The sequence below is a fragment of the Marmota monax genome, unplaced genomic scaffold (assembly GCF_021218885.2).
Source record: "Marmota monax isolate L192 unplaced genomic scaffold, Marmota_monax_Labrador192_F-V1.1 WCK01_AAM20220418_F8-fsc00022, whole genome shotgun sequence".
NCBI lineage: Eukaryota > Metazoa > Chordata > Mammalia > Rodentia > Sciuridae > Marmota > Marmota monax.
This window is the reverse complement of record NW_026695215.1, coordinates 21501243-21520791: the sequence shown is the minus strand read 5'-3', so window position 1 is coordinate 21520791 and position 19549 is coordinate 21501243. Positions and strand designations below refer to the sequence as shown.

At 51.3% G+C, this 19549-nt stretch overlaps 1 protein-coding gene across 1 annotated transcript in view; it reads right to left on the bottom strand.

The window, feature by feature from the left end:
• The window catches only part of Rab6b (RAB6B, member RAS oncogene family), a 62289-nt gene extending 43329 nt beyond the window's left edge, over window positions 1-18960 (bottom strand). The window contains exon 1 of the mRNA XM_046431598.2: window positions 18530-18960. Within this exon, the coding sequence (XP_046287554.1) occupies window positions 18530-18599 (70 nt within the window). The 5' untranslated portion in view covers window positions 18600-18960. The remainder of the gene's footprint in view (window positions 1-18529) is intronic.
• Between the last annotated feature and the right edge of the window lie 589 nt (window positions 18961-19549).

Genomic DNA, 19549 nt, shown 5'->3' with positions numbered 1-19549 from the left:
GCTCCAAGCCTGGTTCTCTGACTTCTCAGGGCCTCACTCTGTGAATCATTCCTCAAATCATTCACTGCTTGCTCAAATCAGCTGAACTGAGGGAGATTAAATCTCTCTTGTAACTACAAATTCTATGTAACAAAGGTTAGGTAAACCAAGAGGAGAATGTGGAGCCAAGTTTGTTTACAGAAGTGCACCTTGCAACATCCTTCCCAGACTGAGAAACCGCCTGAGTTCCCGGGCAGTCCAAGTGGAAAAGAACAGCGTGCCCAACTGTAAGATTCACAGTACAATATCCCCCCTTATCTACACAGAATAATCCATGGCTCTCAGTGGATGCCTGAACCACGGGTAGCTCTGAATTTTATGCATACTGTGCTTTTTTTCTATACATACATACCAAGGATCATGTTTAATTTCTAAGTTAGACACACTAAGAGATTAAGAACCAATAATATCATAGTGTAATTTTTTTTATTTTTATTTTTTTTAAATTTTTTTTCATAGTGTAATTTTAACATTACACTTAATAAAAGTTATATGAATATGCCCCTGCTCAAAACATCTTCATGTATTGTAGCCACCCTTCTTTGTTGTTGACCACGGGTAACTAAAATAGAAGCAGCAAGACCTCAGACAAGGGGGACTACTGTCTTCCTGAGATAAAACCACACCAGTTGCTAATACTGAGCTTATAAGAACTGGGCAGTTCTCAACAAAGAATATGGGGTACAGAAATTGTGTGGCCACTCAAAGAGCAAATATATGTGTTCATATAATTAACTGGATGAAGTTCACTGATGAAAATCAAGGCTGGTGAGTGGACCATGTAACAACTGCCTGCTCAAGACAGTCTTCAGAGTCATGGGCTCAGACCAGTATTCCTACAAACCTATGAATGAATGTGTAACAAGGACTGAGACATTAGCTTCTGATTAAGATGGAGTAACAGGCCAGGCACAGTGGCGCACACCTGTAATCCCAGTGGCTTGGGAGGCTAAGGCAGTAGGATCGAGAATTCAAAGCCAGCTTCAGCAACTTAGCAAGGCTCTAAGCATTTTAGCGAGACCCTGTCTCTAAATAAAACAGGCTTGGGATGTTGCCCAGTAGTTAAATGTCCTTGGGTTCAATCCCTGGTTCAAAAAAAAACAAAAAACAAAAAAAAATGGAGTAATAGGGAACAGATTTTTATCCTCCTACCTAAAAGACAGACAAAATATTAAAAAAAAACAATGATTTTCAAGACAACAGACATTAGATAATCACGGCCCCAGAAAGACATGAGGCAAAAGAGGTGAGCCCCCAAGATGGCTGCCTTGAGAAAGTTTCAAGCCACTTTGATGCTCTCTAGGACAGTGACAGATGTTTATCAAGCCAGGTGGAACCTGGTGGACCTCCTAGGATGAAGAGATGGAGCTGAGTCTGAAGGAAACAAAGCAACTAGATTTACAAGTCAGGGTGCCAGAGAGGAGGGAGACCCCCAGAGAGAGCTGCGGTGTGTGAGTTCTGCTTCAAGTCTTCAGCTGAGCACTGGACAGCCAGTGTGTAGTGGAAACTAGCTGGGACTGGGGACTGGCCACCCAGACGGATCATAGCAAACTGCCTGGGCCCCCATGAGGCTAGAGACTGCCTGTCCCCACCAGCCAGATGGAATGTCTTGTCGCTCACGGGACATTTGGGGAGTCCTCAGAAGGGCTGTGCTCAAAGTAGCCACACACTGAGCATGACTCTGGTCTCAGTTAAGAAATATTCAGAATATTTATAGGAATTCAACACTATTCAGTATTCCACATGGCAAAATTCGCCATGTCTGGCAGCCAATAAAAAAATTATCAACCATGCAAAAAAGCAAGGAAATAGAGCTATCAAGAGGAGAAAACAATAATCAGCCGAAACCAAACCCAAACCGACACAGATGTTAAGATTAACAGATAAAGACTGAAGGAACAGTTATTATAACTGCATTCCATATGTTCAAAGATTTTAAGTAGAGACGTGGAATATATTTTTAAAGATACAAATCAAACTATCAGAGGTGAAAATTACAATGTCAGAGATGATTAGACATTGCAGACGAAAAGATCAATGAACTTGGATACAGTAATAAAAATGATCTAAAATGAAACACAGTGAAAAGAAGAATAAAAAATGACTGGGGGACCCCAGTGAGCTGCAGCGTAATATCCAGTGGTCTACTATATATGTAACTGGAAAGCATGCAGAGGAGGATAGCTGCAGAAAAACACTCAAATTTGAGGAAAACTATAAACTCACAGGTCAAGAAAAGTTTAATGAGCCTCAAGAACAGGAAACAAAAGCAACTACACTGAGGCACAGCATAATCAAATTGCACAAAATTGGCGAACAAGAGAAAAATCATAAATAATAAATAAAAGGACTGGGGACATAGCTCAGTGGCAAAGTATCTCTGGGTTCAATCCCAAGCACCGAAAAAAAAAAAAGAAAGAAAGAAAAGAAAATCATAAAAGTAGGCAGAAATTACAAAAAGATTACGTACAGCGAAACAAAGAAAGAAGACAGCAGATTTCTCCCAGAAACAATGCAAGTAAGAAGACGATGGAGAGGCTGGGGTACAACCCGGTCCATGGGCAAGGCCCTGGCTTCAACCCCGATGCCAGAACAAAGCAAAACAAGGAAGCAATGTTTTGTAAAGTATTGAAAGCCAAAAAGGAAAGAAGGAAGGAAACAGCCTAGAATTCTGTATCCAGGAACAACATCTTTAAAAAAAAAAAGAGAGAGAGACAAGATGCTTTTTCAAACACAAACGCTAACAGAATTCACCACCAGCAGATTAGTGACAATAGTGTTACAGGAAGTCCCTCAGGAAGAAGTGAAATGGTGCTAGATGGAGATGTGGATCTAAACAAAGGAATGGGGAACACAGGAAACAGTCATGACATGGATAAATACAGATGACTTTTCTCTTCTTATTTAAGTCTCTTAAAAGATAATGGACTGTTGAAACAAAAAATAACAATAGGGGCTGGGGATGTGGCTCAAGCGGTAGCGCGCTCGCCTGGCATGCGTGCGGCCCGGGTTCCATCCTCAGCACCACATACAAACAAAGATGCTGTGTCCGCTGAAAACTAAAAAAATAAATATTAAAAATTCTCTCTCTCTCTCTCTCTTAAAAATAAATAAATAAACCCTCTTAAAAAAAATAACAATATATTGAACCACAGACCTGAGAAAACACAGAAGAAAAATCTCTGTTACACTGTCAGAAACTGCAAATAAGAAAAGAAGTAGTATCTTTGAAGTACTAAAAGAAAAATATCGACACAGAGCTCTACTCCCAGCAAAAGTCTTTTCAAAAATGAAGGTGAAATAAACACAAACAGATTCTGAGATGAGTCATTGCTAATAGATCCCAAATACAAGAAAGGAAGCACTTTGAGCACAAAGAGTAGAATTCTGCACGCTTACACTTAATATACATGGTGCATGCAACTTTAAAGTCTGACAGGCCTGGATTTTAATCCTGGCTCTGCTACTCATTTGCTGTGTGACCATGTGTTAGTTGCTATCCTCTCTGAGGCTCACCTTCCCTCATACATACAGTGGGGATAGAAATGCCCACCTCATGAGAGTGTTACGAATTCTAAAAAGTTAAAAATTAGGAAATCAAAGTGAAATACAAATGGGAAGTCTTTATGCTATTCTTGAAACTTTTCTATAAGCCTGAAAGTATCTCAAAATAAGAAATTAAAGGAATTTTTTGACTGTGGTAAAAAAAAAATAATTAATTAAAGGGAGGGCTTGGGATGTATCTCAGTGCTAGAATGTTTGCCTTGCATGCACAAAACTCTGGGTTTGATTCCCAGCACCCCCACCCCCCGACACACACACAGGGCAGGGAGTGGGAGGGGGAGAAGCTTAAAAAGTTAAAGTTAAATTATTGTATTTTTATATGATGATTATTTTAATTATATACACACATTCATGTCTCTCAGACACCCAGTATACTCGGGAAATGGCTTGTTCTGACTAAACAAACATGACATTTTTCTAAGTCAAATATAACTGTACTTGGCACCAACTTAGACATCATGGAGGACCTTGACTTAGCTGTGTGCCCATCTAATGACAGGCCAGGAAATGGAGAAAGTCTGGATTCATGAGCTCAGGAGGCAGGGCCCATGTGTGTCCACCATGTGTAAACAAGCACAGAGATGCTTGTATTTACACACACACACACACACACACACACACACCCCTGCATGCACGTACACACATATGCTCAATCCGCAGGCACCAGAGGCCTTGGGAAGTACGGGAACTCTTTGGTTCCCTTGGTGTCCTTGCTGTGAGGACTGACAGCCATGGGCAGCACCTTCAGAAATTCTTGAAAACTAGCTAGGATTTGACCCCACAGCCTCAGTGTTCCTCCTGCCCACAGTCTGCATCCTCTCTGCCTCGCTGAGTTACCCTGAACACTCCTTGGCAGCTTCTATAGAGCACAGAGTCTCCCCTCTAGGACCCAAGAGAAGATCAGCACCTGCCAGTCACCCTTCGCCTGCAGCTCAGAGAACAAGAGTCCCCAGCCACCGCACACATGGCAACTTTCTGACATAGCTCTCAGCAAGGCTAGATTAGAGTGGGCTCAGCTCAACTCCAGGGGGCACCATAGTCCAATCATGTCCATGCATTTGAGGGGCTGCACGTGTCAGGAAGAACTAATTCAGAGCGAGTGCATGTACGTGGTGGAGGAGGAGACTGCCCAGGAGCAGCTGATCTTGTGACAAGGCTGGTGTTGTTACAATTTGGCAGCTGATTTAACTGATGGGAGGTCACAGCCCAGCCAGCATGGAGTCTGGAGAGGTAATGTACATGCTCATCCTTCTCTTCCCAAGGGTCATTGCTGGTGGCGTGGATGTTAAAAGCCTCAATAACAAGACAGCAGGCCAGCAAGACTGGTGCACAGAGTGTTGAGAGGCACGATGTACTTTCCAGGTTGTCAGCCAGGGTCCAGAACAGAGGGACCTGTGACAAGATCAGTGGGCCCAGAGCCCCAACCCCAGAAACACAGCTTTGGAGTGACCATGAGACCAAGCTTGCTCAGGAAGATGAGAAGAGGCCTCCATACCACAGGCTGATATAGACAGGGCATGTCCCCAGATGTCTACCACCTTCTCAGAGGTTCCCCCTGGAGGGACAGCCCTGGTGTTGACTGCTAAACCCAGATGGAGCCCTCCGTGAGCACAGGGAGCTGTCCCAGTGCTCCTCCTCCTGTCCTCATGGAACTTCATGCAGCCTGCTCACTGCTGCTTACCTTGCTGCCTGCAGAGGAGGCGGGCACCGGCCCAGCCTCTGCTCCCCCAGGGCCCGCTGTAGAGGCAGCACAAGAGGGAGAATGGAACTCCCAGGCCTTCTCACTCGGTCAGTAAAACAAACTGCCACCCCCGCCCCCTCCACCCTCTGGAAAGACTTCATGTCCCCTGCTCAGGATCTACTTGAGAATAGGGACCTTCCTTGTGAAATGAAGACCACCGTCTCTAGGAAGGAAGATGCACGTCTAGATTGCAAGGACCCTGGGCCTGGGAGTGGATGCAAGCCACCAGTAAAGTGGGGGGCTGCTGTATCCCCAGCTCTTGTTGTCCAGAGACAACTGCTGGACAGGCACCGGGGTGCCCAGAGGGACAGGCTGGGGGAGTGAACAAGGGGAAATGGGTCACTGTTCAGATCAGCCCCTGGGGCTTGGATACCTGGGCACCAGGACAGAGAAGTGGTAACCAGGCTGACCTTCCCCGTATTGCAAGTTCTAAATTCCTAAGGAGCCCTTCTCAAAAGCAGCATCATATGCCACTGAGGATTCTGGAATGACTCTGCCAGAGGAGATGTGAAGCCAGAGAAGAGGGGTTATTTGCCCAGGGTGACAGAGCACCAGGTCACCGTGACACTCTCTCTCCTGGTGCATAACTGAGACAACCTCACGGATTGCTCTTTTTGTTCCTGTCCTTGCCACAATTTGAGCCCACAAGGTTGACCAATGTGTCTCCAGGACAGGAACATCCTCCTCACTAGAGCCCTAGGGGAAACACACAATATGGGAGGTGCCAAGGAGCAGCAGAGAAGCTTCTGGAAGGCTTCTAGAACAGATCAGAGCAGGCTTCTAGATCAGAGTGATCTCAGTACAGCCAGTCATGTTAAGAAGGGCCTAGAGGATGTCTGGTGCAGCCCTGCATGTGACAGAGGAGAAAGCCGAGTCCAAGGAAGCAGGGGGGGTTATTCAGGATCACACCAAGGAGCAAGACCTGTGATTAGGGAAGAACAAGAATAGTAGCCAACCAAGAATCAGAGCCAGACCCCACCCTGCCACCCCCATGGGTGCTTTGCAGGCTGATTCTGGGTGGCTGCTGGTTCTGGTGGCTTCTGGGAACTCCACCTCTTTCTCTGTTAAAGACATCTCCTCCCTCTAAAATCCTCACCTTAATTGTACTAGCTATCTGTTGCTGTGTAACAAATACAGTGGCTTCAGACAACACGTATTTATGATCTCACAGTTTCTGTGGGTCAGGAGTCTGGGCATGGCTTACAGGGTCCTCAGGGTCTCCTAACACTGCAATCAAGGTGTTGGGCTATATTTCTTTCTTGAACTCAGGGTCCTCTTCCACAGAATTTGGTTCCTTATGGTTGTAGGACTGAGGTCCCCTTTGATTCTGGCTGTTGACTGGGGGCTGCTCTTATTTCTTGGAGGTGAACCACAGTTCCACTTGCCACAAGACCCCCCACCTCACATGCACATGACCTGGCAGCTTACTTCTCAGGACCAGCAAGAGGAGTCTCTAAAGAAGCATCATCATGGGAGTGACTAGCCTGTCACCTTTGCGCCTTTGTCATATAACCTCTGTCATGTCACTCCTTTGCCAAAGGAGTGACATTCCTCCAACTCTGCCATACTGTGTTAGCTAGAAGCAAGTCACAAGTTCCACGGCACTCAGGAGGGACCTCTGCAAGGGTGTGACTCATTCGGGTCACCTCAGGCTGTGCCTGCCACACCATTGCTCACGTTGACAGGATCCTAAGAGATGTGCCTCTGCCCGACACCAGCCTCTGCCTTCCTCCTACTGCAGTGAACTGGGCTGATCCCCTGGAGGAAAAGCTCGCAGGACTCTCTGCCTTGAGACCAAACTCTGACAGTCAGCCTGGACCTAGGCCCCGGGTGAGCAGGAGCTGAGGTCTGCCCAGCTCCCCTACTTCATGGCCAGCCCTTTCCTAGCTGAAGGGGATGGATGAGTAGAGGCCTCATCTGCTGCTCCAGCCCAGAGGGGCCCCTCTGCTCCTTGCTGAAGGAGGAGAGGAGCTGATTTTCACTGGCACAGCATCTGGGCTTCGGCCCTCTGCAAGACGTAGGTGGGAGGGACCCAGGGCTGTGGGCTGGCCAGCAGCCTCTCCAGGCCTCTCATCCTCATTCTAATCTGGGCAGCAGCCTACAGAGTTTTGGTGGGATGAGGAGGAGGGAGGAGAAGAGTTAGTGGATCAGAACTGGGGGAGAATTTCTAGATCCTGGTGCTATAAGGAGGGGCTGGTACTAGAATAAAAAGAATGTGGGTGTGGTTCCTCCTTAAAAAAGAAACCCTCCTCAGAGGTGTTCTCTAACTCAGGGAAGAGCAGAACTAGACAAAGATCTCCTGGTCCCAAGACCCAGCTCTATTTGCAACAGCCCAGAGACAGGGAGCTGCAGGGTCATAGCCAGGAGGAGCCCTGACCTTCGGGAAGGAGAGAGAAAGCTCAGTCTGCTTCTCACAGCCACAGCTAGCAGGACGCAGGATGAGGCGGTGGGACTGATGAACACCCCCCACCCTAAGCAGGCAAGGGCCCTCCTCACTTGCTTGTCCTGCCCTGTGGGGCTGGAGACTCATCCTTGGGAAGGTCCAGCCTTTAACTGGGTTTGGTCAGTACCCTGGAGTGGACAGCACCCCTGCCTACAGCTGCCAATCACTTGGCTCCCTAGGCCTGCAAGAGGCCAGCACACACCTCCCTCCCTGACTCAGCATCTCCATGGTCTCTCTTCCCCTAGGCCGCTTGCTTCTTTTCCAGCCCTCTGCCTCTGCTGGACAAGGGACATAAACACAAAGGGTGTTCTAAATGCCTGGTGCACTCTGGTCTGTGTGGCATTTATTCCCCGCTCATCACGGGGTCAGAACAGAACGTTTTCTCTTCCTCTCTTGGAATTAGCACAAACACTCCCCAGAGGGAGAGGTTTTTCTTGTCCCTAGAGACCTGTCTCTGGTACACCATGGCCATAGTCACAGCATTACAATCCTGAATCAAGGGTGGGTCTCTTGGTCCTGCCCCTGCCTGTTCCAGGGGTAGAGGAAATGGTGGACCACAGGGGACTGGAACAGGTCAAAGCGGTCACTACCAGGCCGTTCTTCCTCTTGTCACTACCAGCATGTCCGGGTGGGTGAGACACCTCTGCTGAGCACTAAGCATACAGGACAGCTCCCCCACCCACGACCTCAGAGACAATTAACCTGGCACTGCTCAGAGAGGTCATGGGTGGTGGGGACTGAAAGGTGGTCATCACTGACCAGGTCCAGGTAGGATTATCTCTGCACAGGCCAAGGAATACCAAGCTGGTGCTCTGTAGCCACCAGGAGATGCTGCCTGGCAGAAGATAGGGACAGCAGGGAAGAAAGGTCACCAGGCCTTGAGAACAGCCCGCGAGCTGACCCATTTGGGGGCATCTGCAGCACTTGACTTGAACAGGCTGCCCTCTGGGTTACGGTGTGTCCAGCATGGCAGTCCCCTGCCTCCACTCTGGCTCCTGGCTCTCAGCCTTCACTTTTCAGGCAGTCAGCTCTAGACTGAGTTTCTGTCTCCACTGTACAGAAGGGGACTCTCCCCCACACACTGCTGCTTTCTCTCAGGTCCTCCCAGGCCTGTTGGAGAGACAGAAGCCAACAGAAAGCCTCCAGGGATCCACATGATGAAGAAAGCCAAGTGTCCACAGGAACAGAAGAAATGACAGGAAGCTGCTCAAGAGGGTCAAGGGGGCTCATACCTCCAGAGACCAGAAGATGGGGGAGGGGGTCTCAATGATAGGGAGGGATCACACACCCAGTGACCAGCTTCTCACCAAATGCCCCATCCCTCCTGAGTAGGCGGCGAAGAGGAAGAGTCTAGAAGGGCTGCCAGCTGTCCTGAACCTACCCCTGGTAGATCAGAGCAGTCAGGGCACCCAGACCACTGTGGAGACAGGATGGACAGGGGAGCTCAAGGTGTCCAACTCTAGTGCACCAGAGTCCAGTGTGGAGAAGGACAGAAGCCCCTCCCCGACAATCCTGCACTGTCCCTGGGGCCTTACTTTACAGAGAAGGAATCAAGCAATGACAGTCCCCAGCAGAATAGGGCAGAGCTGGAAGGAGCTTGAACCCTTGCCCCACCATGAGCTCCTGCTAAATTCCATCCCATGCACGTTTCAGGCCTGACCTAGTTCAGCCACCTGGATCTCCGCTCAGCCATGTCCTGCCTTCACCTTCTAATAATAAGCATGACCCTCCTCCTTCAAAGCCCTTGGGGGTCCCCACTGCCTGCAGAGATGACCCAGACTCCCACAGTGGGAAGCCAGGCCCTCCAGGGGTGGGCTCACTGCCACCTGTGTGCTCCAGGTCCAGACACCCTGAACCACGCCTGATTCCCTGGGAGCCCCAAGCCCCTCACTGCAGTGGCGTGGCCAGGACTTTTGTCCTCCGGCCTCCCTGGTTTGCTGGTGAATTCCTGCTCACCATGCAAAACCTCTGCAGGAAGCCTTTACCGACTCCCAGCAGGAGACCCTGCTCACAGCTTTGCCTGTGTGCATAATACTCCTATGAATACCGGCGCAGGTTTCTTGCCTGCCTACCTTGGACCAGGCACTGTTCTGAACTCTTTCCCTGCTTGAAGGACTAGAATCACACCACCATGAAGCCTCAGCCCTGAAGGTCAAGCAGAAGACAAGCTGCTCTTCCCACCAGCAGCTGTGACGGCCCCTGAGGAGTGGGATGGGGCAAGTCTGTCCTGCTTCCTGCCTCTGAGCAGGTGTCCCCAGGGGGAAAATTATGGACCAGGGATTCAGAGACTTGGCCCTCTTTCCTCCTGCTCAGCAGTAGCCATTTCTGGGTCCTGCTGTGTGTGAGAGCCTCCTCCTCCCAGGGCCTTGCTTTCTGTAGCTATAAATGGGATGCGCAGCTCTAGCTGTGGGGTCAGAGGCTGTGGAGCGCAGCTCACCTACAGAAGTGGTCAGTGCACCTATAACTCTCTTTTCCTGAACAGCTATGGGGTTGAGGGAACTTGTCACCATGTCATTGAGAAAACCACCTAGCCCTTGAGCTTTTACCAATGGGCCATGTACTCATGCATTTGATCCTGTAAAACCCCAATGTTATGCCCAATGAGGAAAATGGGCATGGGTGATGCTATTGCACCCCAAGTCCATCCAGACAGAGAGGGGTGAGCCAGGGTAGAAGCCCAGGACTCAGGAGGCCTGATGCGGTGATAGGGTTGGAATGCAAGCTGGGGTCTCTGAGCTCTGCCTGGATGGGCGGGGACACTGCAAACCCATTTTGGTTCCTGTCCTCACTACTTACCACTCTCACCTACCTGGTTATGCACAAGGAGTACTTCGGAGCAGTCTCCGGCCCCACTGTCCTTACCTGAGATGCCTTCTAGCAGCAGGAAGTGCAGGATGAGGCTGCCCCTGTTACCCAGCAACTCAGGCCAGGCACATATCAGGAGAGAGGAGCTAGAGGGCCGTGGACACACTGGGGAGGGCTGGACCCCAGGAACAGGTAGGCTGGAGAGGACTGTATGTGAGGAAACAGTGGGCAGAGCCCCTGATCCCATGCCCACCTCTCTGAAGCCCCTCTGACCAGACTGGAAGCGTTACTAGCTTGGCATTAAGCTCAGAGCTGGAACCGAATTCTAGAACCAGAGTTGGAGCTCCACTGGCCCCAGGGGTCACTCTGTCCAGTCGTCTGGGCAGGGAACATATTCAGAGAGCCACAGATGGGCTGGAGCTCATCCAACACATAGCAGCCAGTGGTCGACCCAGGACAGAATCAAGGTCTCCAGGCCCCTGATACCTCCAGGCCTAGAGGGAGACTGTGGCCAGGAAGGGTTACACTACAGTAGGTGGGAACCAATTACCTAGTAACTAATTCTCTGCCAGAGCCTGGGCAGCATCTCTCTGCAGGGATGGGCCGCCGGCTGACTCTATTGACTCCACCCCAATAAGCAGGGGTGGTTTGTCACTCCAGTAACAACAGAAGGCCTGCCCCACAATGCCAGCCCCACCAGACTCCCTCAGGGGGACCCTGCCTCCTTCTTAATGGCTCCATGGCCCTCCAGTGACCCCAACACTCCTTGGCAGCTTAACCAGTGCTGGGCCCTGCTGCTTCTTCAGCTAGTCAGGGACAGGCACTAAGCCAGTCATGGCAGACCTCATGTCCATAAGGCTTGGTGTTCTTCTGTCAGGAGACCCAGCAGTTCACTGTGTTCCTCACAGAGACCTGAGTCTGAATTTTAACTCTGCCACACACACACACACAGTGTGTGTCCTTGGGCAGGGCCAGCTCTCTACAAGACTCTGTCTCCTGATCCACAAAATGGGGTAATTCCACATCCATCACAGGGGCTGGGAAAGGTTTAAAGTATCCCTGAAGAGCCTTGGGCACAGTGGTGTTCAATAAATGCCACCTGAGGTGAACTTCAGGAAGGACACAGCTGCCATTCTTTTTATGCATTTCTTGGAAGCTTTAAAGGCTCTATTCTGCCCTCAAGGGTAAGTTATCATCTGCACCCTCCAGGAACCAGACCTGTTCCTTAGGTATGTCACCCCTTGGGGACAAGTGGCACCAAGCCAAGACATGTGGCCCAGTTCCCCGGGCTCCCGCTGGGTTTGTTACCAAGAGATCAGGATAAATATGTTTTTTCTACTAAAAATAAATCACTTTACATAAAAGTATCCAGAGTAGTGAAAAATTGACTCTTTAAAAAGACCCCACTTCATTTGGGGCAAAAGGTATAGAAATAATTAAAGGAAATTGAAATTTCAAGCCTCAAGATATAAATAAAGATCTGGCTCAGGAGCTCTTAGGAGTAGGTCTTCATCTTTCCTTTCCCTTGTTCTAGGAAACAGAGACTAGCCAACGTTCCCAGTCCCCCTTGGGACTTTCAGTCCCCAGGCGCTGCCTGAAGCCCCATTTCCCGGCAGCCGGTCTTTCTGGTTCTAACAAAAGAGCTGCCCATCTCAGGACTGCCTGGTACCTCTCCCCCCAGTGACCTCCACCCAGAGCTCCCCCACTTTCTCTTCTCCATGTTGAGAAGTGGAAAAGGACCACACACAGACAGACAGTGGAGAAATGCCCACACAGGTAACTCCCTCAGTTCCCCTCCGCTTACAGATTTTGCCATTTTATCTAACCTTCTTTCGCCATCCAACAATTTCTCTTAATTATTTATACTAAGGAAGTCTCGCACAGTCAGCAACAGGAGAAGACATGGGGTGGGGGTTACACAGGGGGACCCTGCAGCCTGGATGGGACCACTCTGGAGCCTGCTGAACTAGTATGAAGTGTCCAGGCATTGATCTATGAGGATGAATATTCAGGGACTGATTTTAGAGACGTAATGAAGATGAAATAATTTTGTTACATTTTAATATGATTCATTATAATTTGGGGACTGTAAGCGATAATGATGATCATATTATGCAAGAGATGGTAATTACTATTACTGCACATCCAGAACCTTTCCTAACAGTTTTTTTCTTTTTTTGTTTTTTCCTCAGCTGGTAAGTTCTCTTATGTCTATCACTGGAATCTTGTATCTATCATTTTTCTCTTTTGCTAAATTCGGGTTTGTTTTCATGGCTATAGTTTGGATGTGGCTTGTCATTCAAAGGCTCGAGGTTGAGCCCTCAGTGTAGGGGTGGAACCTTTAAAAGGTGGGTCCTAGGGTTGGGGTTGTGGCTCAGTGGTAGAGGAGCGCTTGCCTGGCATGTGTGAGGCACTGGGTTCAATTCTCAGCACCACATATAAATCAATAAATAAAATAAAGGTTCATTGACAACTAAAGAAAAATAATAAATAAATATAAGGTGGGACCTACTAGGAGGTTCTTAGATCAACTGGGGAGTGTGCCCTCAAAAGGGATCATGGAACCCCAGTCTCTCCAGCCTGGTTTTGTGATGGGACTTCTTGCCTCCACAGTATCTCCTGCCATTCACTACCTGCCATGAGGTCCTTACCAGAGTTAAACCATCATGCCTCTGACTCTCCAGAACTACAAGCTAAATAAACTTCTTTTCTTTATAAGATTAACCTGACTCAAGTATTCCATGATAGTAACAGAAAATGGATTAATACACTCCTCTTGGTGTCTGTGTGGCTCTCCCATACACCTCCTTAAGCAAATAAAAAGTGATGGTTCTGCATCAACATCCAACATCCAAGGTGCTCTGCTCTCATGCTAGCCAGTAAGAAAGGGAGAAAAACTGGGAGGAGAGAAAGCAAGACAGACTAGGTAAGGCACAGTGCAGTTTGGTGATTGACTCTGGATCTCCAAGGAACCTCTGGCAGGATCAGGTCAGGTCTGATATGTCCCTTCCTATCTCTGGTGGCCCAGCAGCTGTCCTGTATTTCTTCAAAGCTATGGGGGGGGGGGCAGATTTCCAGAGAACTTGAGGTTCCTGAGATGGATTGTGATTTGGGCATCACCGATGTTCATTGATCTAGTCCTCTGAAAAAGATTCTCAAGTGTCTCTGGCAACAATCTGGTTTGAGACAGGCAGGTGCCAGGATAAAAGAATCCAATTCAAAGCCACCTTGAGTCTCTTCACTTTAATCTACTGATGGGACATCAGTAAATCTCACACGTAGAGAAGAATGCCATCATTTTGGAATCAAGATATTCAGTGAGCAGGGCTGGGGTTGTGGCTCAGTGGTAGAGCACTTGCCTGGCACGTGCAAAGCCCTGGGTTTGATCCTCAGCACCACATAAAAAATAAATAAATAAAATGAAGGTATTGTGTCCAACTATAACTGAAAAATAAATATTTTTTTTTAAAAAAAGATATTCAGTGAGCATAAACCACCCGCACATGGGGGGTAAGGAGGGATAAAAGGAAAGCTAAGACATGGTCCTCCAAAAGTGCTTATGGTCATCCTTAGGTACTTTAAATTCAATTTGGTATTTTGTAACCTTTGAAAAGGTTAATAAACATTTTAAAATCCTTAATTAACAGACTACAAAAGAAAGGTCATGGGACAGCACGTGATCAATTGTTTTTTTAAATGCTAAAAAAAAAAAAAAAAAGTGGAGGCATGCTGGAGGCCACAGTTCATAGCCAAGCAGGTCTGGGCACAGGTGGGCAGGAGAGAGCTTCAGCGGGAGGCAGCAGGCATAGCACCAGGCCAGCAAAGGGCTCTGTGTGCTGGTGCTGCCCAGAGAGCAGGGCTCAGGCTGTGGGCTTCCCAGGCTGTGGGGCCACTGAATGATCCTTCAACTTAACTGGAGAGGAATGGGACAGAAGTGGGGCACAGTCCCTACTCATTGCCAGCAAGTCAGGCGCCTGAGAGTCCCCCCTGTCTCTGTGCCTGCACCCCCACACTTCCTACTGAGGAGGATGGAAGACAGACGAAGTTCTCTGGAGGGTGGTCTCCTTGCAAGAACTTCTCCCCACACCCAGCCCAATGAGAAAGGAGATGCATCCTGCTGTCTACAGAGGCTTACAGAGGCCCTCTGAAACCTGCCCCAAAGGTGGGTCAGACACCCCAGCCATCGCCTCCTACAGCATCTCTTCTTCCCCTGCGTGGCTCTCCTGAGCCTTGCAATAATTACATCTAGACATCTGTGCCCCCTACTGAACTGTAAGTTCCATGAGGGCAAAGACACATTCAAAGATCTGGTTAAATGAATAAACAGATGATGAAAGGAGGGAGGGAAGGAGAGAGAAGGGAGAGGGCAGCTGCTTGAGGGGGCCACTGGTGTCTAACTCCAGGGGCCACCATGCACATCCCACTGGAGGTTGATGCACACCTGCTGGGGGGTGGGGGTGCAGGGAGGTGGTGGCCAGAAGGAGAAGCTGCTCTCTGGTCTCCATCTGGGAAAGCAGACAGCTTGAGTTGTGTGCAGCCAATCCTCCTTCGGTTGGAGGAGTTTCAGGGAAGGGGAGACAAGAAGAGGACAGAGTACAGCAGATGAGTCCCTGACACCCCCTTCCCACCATGCACACCATGCAGATGTGCTGTGTGAAGCCTGGCTCCCCACAGGACGCCATCAGACTCAGGAGGAACATCTGCCTCCTCCGGGCCCACTCTCCTTCCTCAGTCAACTGCTCCTGCCAGTCTTCTCTGGATGCCCTCGTCGTAACTGGTGTGCGTCATCCCCTTATGTTCCCCATCTCTGCCAGCAGCATGAAGGCATGTCCTGAAGGCCCAGACAGCCATCTACGCACCAGCAGGACTGCGCAGACTCCCTGCAGCAAGGAAATCCCTCATCCTTGGTCCACAGCACCCTGCTCACAATCTCACCCCAGGCAGGGCTGCCAGCCTATATCCCTTGGGCCAGGGGACAGCAGTTACTCTACCACTGGGAGGCGGGTTTTCTCATAGACTGAGGTGTTCTCTGAAGAGCTGGTTCCTCGAGGGCTTCCCATTCAAATCAGTTCCCTAGAATCTCTGAAGGCCTGATGTCTACCTGAGATTGTCTGGCTCAGAGTGTCTTCCTCCTCATCCTGCTCTAGCCTGGCTCTCCTCTTTGGAACCCAGCAGCACTTATCCACTGGTCTGGAGAAATGCAACCACAATATCAGACACAAGAAACAGTAGAAGGTCACATCTCTCCATTCCCTTCCTCTGGGTCCTGAGTAATGGACTCAGCTCTTATAGGCAGGTCACTGCTGCTTTAGAAGGCTCCGCAGAGCTCAGCTGGCCCAAGTCCCTCCTGTACGGAAGGTGAGGGACCCCAAGGAAGGGAAGGGAGAGCCAGGGTGCGGCTGAGCACCAGACCTTGCAGGCTCCTTCCACCACACAGTCTGCAGAGGATGCTGGCACATGAGACCAGCAGATGCTAAACTGCAGAGGCAAGACAGAAGAGTGACAGTGGTGGCAATTCCCCAACCCACCAGGTGGAGGGCTATATATGTCCCCTACCTAACTCACAGACCCCCGAAGTTCTGTAGAACCTAAGGTAAGCAACCCGCTAATGATACAACAAAGTAGAAGGAAGCTATTCAGGGCCCTAGGGCTCCCTGCCAGAAGGGACCAGCATGGCCAGCAGCCAATCTCCCCAGTGGCAGTGCCTTGCCTCCCTAATGACCATGTTCCAAGGGCCCACAAACCCTGCCCCCAACCAACGAGCCCAGCAGTCCCACCAGGTCACCCAATCCAGACGTTTCTGTTCCTGAATCCTCACCCCCTCTTAGGGAAGCTCCCTGATTCTTGGCTTTCCCAATTCAAGGTCATATTATTTCCTAATGACATGCTAGTGAAAAATGGTGGATTGGACATGGGAGATGTGGGTTTCCGCCCCCAGAAATGTTAACAACTCAATGGGACTTTGGAAAAGCCCTCCCTATTCCCTGGGGCTCCCTTCCCATCTCAACATGCAAGGGAGGTGGTAGCCTCTTTCTCAGGTTTTGGCTCTCTGTTCTGTGATTTTTAGGAACAAAGGGGCTTTGCAGGGTTCAGAAGGGGCCTCAGCAGAGTTTCTGAGGGAGCCCAGATTTCTCACCAGAGATGTTTTCCCTCATCAAACTCCTAGTTCTTTTGAAGTGTGTTCATTCAGACATAGAGTAAACAAATGTTTGTTCAGACCTTACCATATAGTCCAGGCACCAGGGAAACATGAAGGTGTAAGAACTTCAAGCAACCACTTTTTAGAGACAGAAACTCAGTCTCCAAGTGGCCTCAAATTTGGCTAAGAATTCAACTCCCAGGCTGCAGAGCCTGCAGATTCTCTCCTAGAGCCAAAGACCACCCCATCCCTTACAGACATGGAAAAGTCAGCTCTGTGACACTGGGGGTCTATTAAGAACAGGAAATCAGAGTCCCCAACATAGGGCTAGGAGGCTGAGTTGATCTTGATATGAAATGCCCCAAACCTATCTCTCCATGTTGGGGCCAGCTGACCACCTCTCAACCTCTTTTTCAGGAAATGAGCATCAGCAGACAGAAGGCAGCCACGTGATCTCCATTGCCCACATGCACACGTCACAGCAACACTGTTCCCGAGCCTACCCGGGCCTCCCACAGCCTCCCTTCTCTTGGACCTTTGTAGACAGGCACTCAGCCAGCTGAACAGGACTGATCTGTAGAGCTAGAGCTGGAGGTCCTGCCCACCCAGGGACATCCTTTTCTAAGTGCCCAGCTTGTCTTCCTGAAGGCAGGAGGCCCCTGGAGAGATGCGCTGGGAGCCACTCCTTCCTACAGGTGTCAGAGGGGTCCCTGCTCATCAATCTGGGCTTCCCACCTTGGGCCAACCTGGGTTTCAAATATGCTTTCTTAGGGGAGGCTCCGTGGCAGCAGAGAAGCCCTCAGTCTCCCCCTTCCCCGGCTCTGGCCAGCTGCCACGGTGACCTCCCCTCCCCCCAAGAAGGGCGGTGAGCAGGGAGGTGGGGGTGGGAAGAATCCTCCGCCTCGGCTGATGCTCTCTGGAGGGGGGCTGGGAAGCCAGGCAGGGCGTGTCGCCTGGGCCTTTCTCTGCCCATCGCCCGGGCTTCACAGTCTCTAATGCAAGGTGCCCCTGTAACCATCCCTCAAATCGCCTGACACTGGAGGAACCTTTCCGTCAATCGTCCACACCCCTGGACCCCTAGGAGGCTGACATGTGCCAACGAAGGACAGCGGGTCTGGAACCTTCTGCCCAGTCTGACCTAAGCTTGGGGAGGTCGGTGCGCTGTTCGCCCATGGCCTGCACCCGCTCTTTGAAGAAGGCAGGTGTCGGTCTTTCCTCCCCGCCACCCTACCCACCACCACTACCCAGCGACTGTTGCAGGGTCTGGACGTTCGTTCTCTTTCACATGGTTCCAGGCAGGGGCCACAAGGAACCCCTTCGGCGCAGCCGTGTTGCGGGTGCGGCCAGCCCCCAGCCCCACCTTGTTCTCCCCAAAGGGGCACTCGTCCCCTGCCCCCACCCTCTCCGGCGCCGGGCCACCTGCGCTGTCGCCCGCAGCCGGTGCCGCAGTGCGAGTGAGCCAGCGAACCCGGCGCCTTCACGCCTTGGCCAGCGAGGTGGAGCAAGCCGCCGCCCTCCGGCCTCCCCGCCTCGCAGCACCTGCACCTGCACCCCGGACCCCCACCCAGATCCCACATCGTCCCCACCCCTGGCCCCAGCACCTCCCTCAGCCCTTACTCTCGTCCCCTCCCTGGCTCAGCCCCACCCCAGCTGACCCCATCTCCCCATCCCCATCCCTCTTCTCCACCCGGGCGTGGAAGGGCCTTTCCGAGCCCGGGCCGGGGGTCCCTGTGGTGTTGGGTAAACCGGCGGCGGGGAAGGCTCGGCGCCAAGCCAAGAGAATAAGCCGGGTACTTACCGCTCTGCTCCCCCAGGAACACTAACTTGAATTTTCTCAGTGGGTTCCCAAAATCTCCCCCTGCAGACATGATGCTGGCAGCCGGGGCCGGTAGAGGAGGAGGAGGAAGAAGCGAAGGAGCAGGGAGGGGAAAGGAGGAGGGCTAGGGGAGGCGGCCGGCGGTGCGGGAGCCGGAGGGGGAAGGGCTGGCTGCGCGCGTCCCTGACTCCCCAGCTGCGTCCCGGCCCCGGCCTGCGGCTGCGTGTCCGGCAGCGGCAGTGGAGGAGGAGGAGGAGGAGGAGAGAGAGGAGGTGGAGGAGGAGGAAGACTGAAGCTGGGCTGCCAAGGGCGACGCGCTTTGGACGCCCGAGGAGCGGCGCGGGCAGCAAGGCGCGGGCGGAGCGGGGCGCAGGGACCGCGCGCGGGGCGGAGGAGCGCTCTCCCGAGCCGCGCCAGTCGGCCCCCTCCAGCCTGCCTTCTCTGCCGGCGCCTGCGCTCTGCGCGCTCCCCAGCCTCTGATGTCATGCGGGGCCCGCGGCGCTGCGGGGCTGGGGGGCGTGCGCCCGCCCACCTGGAGCCCGCACCCGGCGGGAGAGAGCCACCTCTCCTTGCCTCTGAGAGGGTCATCCAACCGTCTTTAGCGGCCCGGCTACTTCTGTCTTCCCCAGAGCAGTTCTGTTTTGAACCCCCAAAAAATGACACAAAATTATCAGGGGACATTTGTCTCTCGTCTTTTAAACCTAGATGTTTGTGCCTTCCTCCACCTCGCCAGACACCGGTGTACAGTGCAGTTGTCCGAGAGGGCAAAAGGGAAGGAAGGAAGCAGGCTGTGGGAAAGCCAGGGTGTGGTGGGGAATGGGGAGCTGTATGGGTACAAGGCGCAGGCGGGAAGGAGGGGCGGGGGCAGCAGGGCTCCACTGTCTCCCTTGTGGCCTCCAGCCCGTCCTCCCCTCTAAGCCCAGATCCTTCACCTGGGCGACCTGTGTTGGATCTGTTGATGTCCCCGCAGACCTGGTAGCGAGAGAAGAGGCGCCAATATAG